Consider the following 7,339-nt stretch of genomic DNA (forward strand, 5'->3'; position numbering starts at 1 on the left):
TGCTGCTGGGAATGTGGTGGCACTGACCATTTACAGTATCATTGCAGGGAAAGACTGGCCTAGGAATGAATCGCTTCCAGTGTGTGCGCTCTTATTAATACAAACAATATTTTAATGCAAGCCCCTTAAACAGATGGGAGCTATTATGTGGACTTTAAAATGAAACAGCTCTTCCTAAGAGCACATCCGAGCCAATCTGATGGCCTAGCCACTTCCCAGACTGCTGCTTTGCAGCAAGAGAGACAGGAGCGTGTGCATGTTTGTGCTCGAAAGGAGGCTGCTCTGAATTCCCATGTGCTTAGCCTGAGGAACACTCCTGTGAGTAGTTCAGTGCCCACCAAGGAAAGAAGGGGTTTATGTTAGGGCACTTGAACAGAAATGAAGCTAGGATTTGACCCCCATGCGAAGTCCTCATGAGTAGGGGTGGCTCAAATTTAAGTCTGTAGGAAGTAGACAGATAACACCAATGAATGGAAAGCACCATATAATCCTTTGGAGGCTAAAGTGAGGGACCAGAACAGAGCACAAAATAAAATGTGAATGAAAACTTTGTGCTTGTTGTTTTGGAAAAGTCATTCTTCTAAACGTCTCTAGGAAAGCGTGTGCTTGACTTAAGTTTTGTATGGTGGTTCTGCCGCTTTTCAGACATCCATCACTGGAGGTTGTTAGTGAAGGCTGTTACTCCGCATTTGTGTGTGTGTGTATATATAGCGTAAATAAGTGGCCAAAAGCACACCCATACAGAGAATGTGATGTGTTTTTGTTGGTAGGTTTTGCCTTTGGTGTCCAGCAGCTTCATCCAGCTCTCATACAGAGGCCTTTTGGGTAAGTCTGTTCAATGGGACCGCAAACAGGGGAGGAAAAATCTTACTTTTTAAAAAAGGAAAGAAAAAATATGATCCTTGAAGGCCTCTTGCAGTAGCAGCCTTCTAAACTCACCAGCAATGCTGAAGTTCTCAGACTTAGAAATGTATACCCATAAATGCGCTCACCTTGTCGGTCATGTTCTAAATGCCGCAGCTGAGTCAAGTTGTGTGGGACGTGTCCCTTCCACCTAAGCAGTCCAGTCCCGTATGACCCTATGATAAAACAAGGAGGTATGACTTGATGCAAGATTGCTGTGCCCCATTTCTCTTTTTTCAGCTTGACTCAATGTTATTTATCTCTTTCTAATCTGACAGGGATCGTTTACAGTTAAGATAACTGATCAGAAGGATATGATGATAAGAGGTGGAATAGTTCTGTTTGGAATTAAACTCTGTAACCAGTAGACTCAAACACAAACAAGCTAAAATGGTGATTAACGATGCATGTATGTTTTTTTCATATAGTCAATAGACCTCCGTGTGCTTTTTCTTATTTATTTATTACAGTAATGAAGTGGTGTTGATAGCTAAACTGTGTGCTTTTATTTAATTGAAAGAGCTGTAGTGAAAGTTTGGGGGGGTGTCTTTTTAAATTTGTTTTTGTTGTTGAGGGGTGACTTTGCCATGGGGAGCAAAGGGCCTTTTTTTTTTTTTCCCCCTTGCTTTCAAGCTGTAGCCTGTGATTTTTAACCGTATTTTGTAGTGAGTGCTAAATTGTGTGACTTCTTGATTTTTTTTAAGTAAATCAACGTATTGCTTGCATGTTCATAATTTGGGGGAGTGTTTGGAGGGGGGTGTGGAGCTCCCTATTAACAATGTGCGTCCATTTGGGCTTTCTAATTTGAGATTTTTTTTCTTCAATCTGTTTTTAATACGTAGTGCATTTCTCCTTTACTTGAGTATACTATTCCTAAGTAGATCTAACTCTTGCTTCTTATAGGCATATAATTAGGAGGTGAAGTCTGCTTTAAACTTTCCATACAGTGTCACTTCACTAATGCACACTGACTGAGAAACTCATTGAAAAATAATGCATTTTGCTAAATAATGATTAAGCTAACAATAAAGTAGGGAAGATGCGTCACAAATGTATTTTGTTTATTTGACTAGAATAACTTTAGAATATTGTACCTAGCTGTTATTAAGCAACGATAGCTTCACAGTAGTTTGATTTGTCAAAACGGTAGGAAACAGTTCGTGTCCTGCAGGGAAACTGTAGGGGAAAAAACTGTAGGGAAAAAGTTCTCCTAGAAACTCTACGTACTTTTAAAAGAGAATGTTGATTCTTCTGAGACCCATGGGGAGGCTGTGGAAAACTTTTTTCCTTCTTATGATGATCCTCTACTGTATTTTGTTCAACGACTTTGAAGTGTGAGGCTACAACAGCATATATGCAGTGATCAGTTTATGATGCCTGCGCTAAGGTAGGCAGGAGGCGGAGCGCGTTGTCTCCAGAGCTGTTTAAGCACTTGTTGCGAAGAGGAACCAGTGAACTGCCCGGGGATCAGCCGTGGAGAGACTTAAGTATTTGCTGAGCACAACAAAAAAGGGAAAACCTGTGGGCAATCCATTGCTTAAAGGACTGTGCAGATGTAGGGCTCTTTCTTGCTTTTCCTTACCCAGAGCCAACAGTAGATCATGTAAATCGTGTTTAGGTCAGGGAAATTCTTCCAGCAGGCTGAATAAGGTTTTATTTCTGGTGCAATGTACATAAATCTAAAGAAAAAGAATGTTGGTTGCAGGGTCATGTATATATGAAATTGGTAATTTTTAATCCTTGGCTTTTGCCTTTCTTTTGCTATGTGCAAACAAAGGAAATTACTAATCCTGCTTCCTCCTCAAAATGTCCAATGACCTGTACCTTTTCTAAAGAATGTCGTTCAGATTAAGAACAACAGCATTCATTAGGATGAATGAACATCTTCATTCACTATATTCCTTGACAATAAAAAGGGTTGCTTCAGTGCTTACTGGAATCTATTTTTTTTTATAGTGAAGAGTTCACTCTCAGAGTATGTTACATGGGCTGCACTGAAATACATGGTCACCTTAAAGCCCTTCTTCCTCCTGTGCAGTTGTACTTTTTTAAAAGTACACTTTACTAATATGCTGTGCAAAATGCGTCATAATGGCAATTCACTACCAATACTCTGCTAACCCATACACAAAAGCTCCAAATGTTTTGCATTTTTTTTTTCCTTCCTACCGGAGTGCAAATTAGTGAGGTGCTGCCGTATTCTGGTATGGTCAGCAGTGTTTTCATATGGTTCCCCACCTACCAAACAAGAAATTGAAAATAATTCAATAATACTACATTACTTTTACTGAGGAGATGTAGAAGTACAATATTCTGAATTAAGTACGACATTAGTATGGTGGTGGGAGCCAGAAACTAGATTAGCTTCAGTGTATGAAGCATTTAAAATGCTGGGAATTTTTATTTATTAAGTGCTGCAGAGATCAAGTCGTCCACCAGATAACACTTTCCCCTGCTCTTTCCATTCAGCATCTATCTTACTGTTGGTGTGTTTTGTAGAAAGCTGTTTGATCACAGGACTGGTTATCTATACAGCTCTGTTTTCAGGATTGTTTATTAAAATACTATCTCTGAATTCAGTAGGAATTTATGGAGGGGGAAGATGACTTTGTCTCCTAAGATAGCATTTCTCATTTTGCTGATGTAATTTTTACTTTAATATTTGTGGGAAAATACACCAGAGTTACTGGTGTAGGATATGACTTGTTCTGTCAGAGTTTTTTTTTTTTAACCTTTATTTTTTGTCTAAAACTCATACCTCAATCAAAGTAAGAACATTCCCACTGTTTTTAGTGAGACCAGAGTTAAATCCAAAGTTATTCAGTTCTTCATCAAATGGTTAGCTGGTCCTACCTGCTTCATATTATTTTCCAATAGTTAGGCAATTCTGCCTTTCCTGAGAGAAGGAAAAGCCCTCTCTTGAGTTTATGATCAAAAGACCTGTATGATACTAGACCATGGATAATCTGGAAACAGGGAATGAAGCCAGAACAGTCAGAAGTTAACCTGCAGAATGCTAAATGTCCTCTTAATGGTATCAGGTGCAAATTTAAAAGGAAGCATTTTAAGGGTCTTACGTGTCTTGATGTTTACATAACCTATTTCTGCTATAAGGAAAGCTGTGCCTTGGTGAACATGTACTCTTTAATTATGCTTACAAAACCAGATGATGCCATGCAAGGGCTAAAGCAAAACATTGAGTTCAAAGTTAAATATCTACTTTCATGAGAATTTAACGTTGAGAGTCAATGATGTGCTACTACTGCTGAATTTCTATATGCCACAGCTCTCCGCATTAGCCTACAAAGTTCCTTCTTGGATTTGAAACAATTAGCTTTCACTTTATTTTTGCTTATAGGATTATTTTTGAGGTCTTACTTAAACACAAACCTTCTGTTACAACAACAACAAAGGTCTTACCAGCACACGGCAGGAGTGTATGTCATTCAAGTTTGAATATCCCAAAGCTGCAGTTACTACTAAAGTTAAATGTGGCTTCCCTTTTTCTTTATTGCAAAAACAGTAAATATACGTTCCAAAATAAAAAATACTGCCAGGAAAGAAAGCTTACCATGTATAATTCTTACACTCTTACTCTCAAAAGTAAAGCAGCAGCTTTTATTTAAAAACGAGGATACTAACAATATCCAGCATAACTGGGAATTGCTTTTTCAGCTTTTGACCTGGCAGAGCATTAAAAACAGTTGGGTTCTGAATGGCTGAGACCTACACGTGCTGGCCTCTGCAGTAGGTAGAAATGTACTTTGGCCATATAAAGCCATTTTACTAGACTCAAAACAGTTGTAGCATGACAGATGATCAAAAATAGCCCCACTGCAGCTTATGCTGTCAGTCATCATGTGTGAAATGGCATGGTGCTGAGGAGCCTGCACAGGGTTTATGTTTATTGTAGGGTAAGATGTGGCAAACAGATAATGTTTCATAACTTCACCACCTGTTAGTTTCTTGGCTTAAATAAAACAAGTCACAAGAGTTGAAGTGGGTGCACATGTACCTTTCTGTCTTGTTCAAGGATATGGCCCAATGTCCTAATGTCTTCAGAAAATCTTTGTAACATCCGTTCAAGTCACCACAAGCACCTAGATAAGCTTGCTACTGTCTCTTCTGTTAGAATGACAGTCATAAATGCTGTATGTAAAGATTCCTTTGATGTGGTGTTAAATGGACTCTTAATGATGCAGAAGAGGCTCTCAATGACTTCAAATTTCGTTTTATACCTCTTCCCTTAATACTTATAAAATGCAGTGTTATATTTACTAGGATCGTACTTGATTGGTGACTAAAATGCTTTTTTATGCTCATCCATTTTGTATGGAGAGCTCAGGTAATGATGTGTATTTAAATGCATAGAGCCAGCTTAAGTATGCTTCAAATGCACTTCTGGCTAATCACTTCATAAATTAGGTGAGTGTTAAAAACCCAACTTACGGTTTTGTTTTATGTTTTCTTTCCCTTCCCAATCCCTATTTGTCACTCTCTTTTTTTGTTTTGTTTTAATTTCTCCCTTTACACAACAGGAAATTACTTTCATTGACATGTTGGGTTTTTATGATTGTGGTGTTCATGTCTTAAACAGGGCAACTGAACATTTCTCTCTGCTAATATTCCTATTCAATCAACTGAGCTCTTTTTTTCTTAAAAAGAAAATTGGTCTGTTCTAAAACCTGATGATCACTTAAACTATGTTTTGCTATGAATCTAGTTGACAGTGTCCTTTCTGAGTGAAATGTTTCCTTGTTGCCCACTTAAGTAAATCTTGAAATTATTTTTAAAATGAAACAAACAAACAAAAAAACCCCTTTCCATTAAATCTTGAATTTGGAGAAAAGAGGACAGTTTTTACCATTGCAATTTGTATCTGTGCTTACAGTGCGCTAAAAGGTTGGTGCGGTCTTTAGAGTTGTCTGTAAAGGTAAAGTTCAGTATGAAATAGCAGTAAATCTGCACGAGCAGTTTTTCACAGATTTTACAAAGATGCAGTGACTGGAAAGGAGTTGCATATATGAAGTACTTCTCTGTGGAAATCCAGATGCAAGACAGGGTTATGAATGTAAGATGATAATTATATTAAGTACATTATTTTCTAAAATCATACTATTAAAATACAACTATGAGATGAACTTGTATGTACGCTTGTGTGCTAAGACGATATGACCGATTTTCAAAACTGAAGGGCTAAGTAAACAAGCCAAGGAAGTGAGTTTTGTGACTTGGAGAAGACGGGAAAGCGTGTACTGATTTGTTCAGAATGGTTATTTCTTAAGCTGTAAATTTGTTTTTTTTGCTTTTGTTAAGCACCAGATCTATTTAGACTTAATCCTATGCCCATCTCCCAAAAAACTCTATGCTGTATGTCTTGCATAGAAATAAACAAGCTGGCACAAAACAGGACATCAGTGGCCTGATAATCAAACAGGTTTGACCCTTGTGTCCTTACAAACTTTATAAAAGTGTGATGCACATGTACTTAGGAGTCACTGTTATGGATTTTAATAGCATCTATGTAGCTTCCCCTCAATGGCCTCTTGTGACGGAGTGAGCTGCACTATCGTTCGTTTGGAAAGTGTGATTCTTGCTGTGTCTACCACACTTGTGAACTTTATTTAAACTCCTTTGTCGCCTGTGTTGGTTTTTTTTCTTATTTTTAATAAGGGTGACTGAGGTTGCAGAGAAATTAATGTGTGCTGAGTCTGCATAGCAACTTAAGTAGGGTTGCCACAATACACTTTTCACCCCCTCTCCCTGAGAAGACTTTACGTAAAGTCAGGGTTCAACCATTTTGTTGCCTTATTGGCTATTGTCAAACTCATCGTAGTGATGCTGTCAAACTGCTCAGTTACTAATAATAAAAGTATTGCAGGAAATAATTTTACTAAGAGTTGAGTAGTTAAGTGAGAAGCAGGGTAATAAAAATGACTTACAGGTGCTTTGAAAACAAATACTGCAATTTTCCAGATGGAATAATGAAGCTTACTCCTTTAGGGTTGTCTTAAAACTGACATCAGTAATTGATTTTAATAGCATTAAACATAATATCCTCAAGCAACGTTAAACACTCCTATTTAACTTGGCTATAATGCTGTGCTTTGGAGCGATGCATCTCCTCGGGCCAGTGAACTGATAATCGATCCATTCGGTCTAGTTATTGTGGCAACCCTATGCACATAACAACAACTAAATTGAGTTTGTTTTAGTTCGGAGTACGGATATGATGCTTTGGCGTGGACTCGCATACCAACTCTAACTCCCTCTCCCATCTTTCAACAGGATACCTGCTCACTATGTCTATCCACAGGCTTTTGTCCAGCCTGGAGTGGTAATTCCCCATGTTCAGCCCGCAGCAGCCGCTGCTTCCACTACGCCTTACATCGATTACACCGGAGCTGCATACGCCCAGTACTCGGCCCCCGCGGCC

The 7,339-nt window shown here is 38.4% G+C and overlaps 1 protein-coding gene across 1 annotated transcript in view; it reads left to right on the forward strand.

The window, feature by feature from the left end:
• The window catches only part of RBM24 (RNA binding motif protein 24), a gene marked incomplete at its 3' end in the record, with an annotated part of 7,856 nt that extends 520 nt beyond the window's left edge, over positions 1-7,336 (forward strand). Inside the window, exons 2-3 of the mRNA XM_010286075.1 lie at positions 771-825; positions 7,192-7,336. Coding sequence (XP_010284377.1) covers positions 771-825; positions 7,192-7,336 — 200 coding nt within the window. The remainder of the gene's footprint in view (positions 1-770; positions 826-7,191) is intronic.
• Between the last annotated feature and the right edge of the window lie 3 nt (positions 7,337-7,339).

This window comes from Phaethon lepturus, unplaced genomic scaffold, assembly GCF_000687285.1.
Source record: "Phaethon lepturus isolate BGI_N335 unplaced genomic scaffold, ASM68728v1 scaffold45100, whole genome shotgun sequence".
In the NCBI taxonomy this organism is placed as follows: domain Eukaryota; kingdom Metazoa; phylum Chordata; class Aves; order Phaethontiformes; family Phaethontidae; genus Phaethon; species Phaethon lepturus.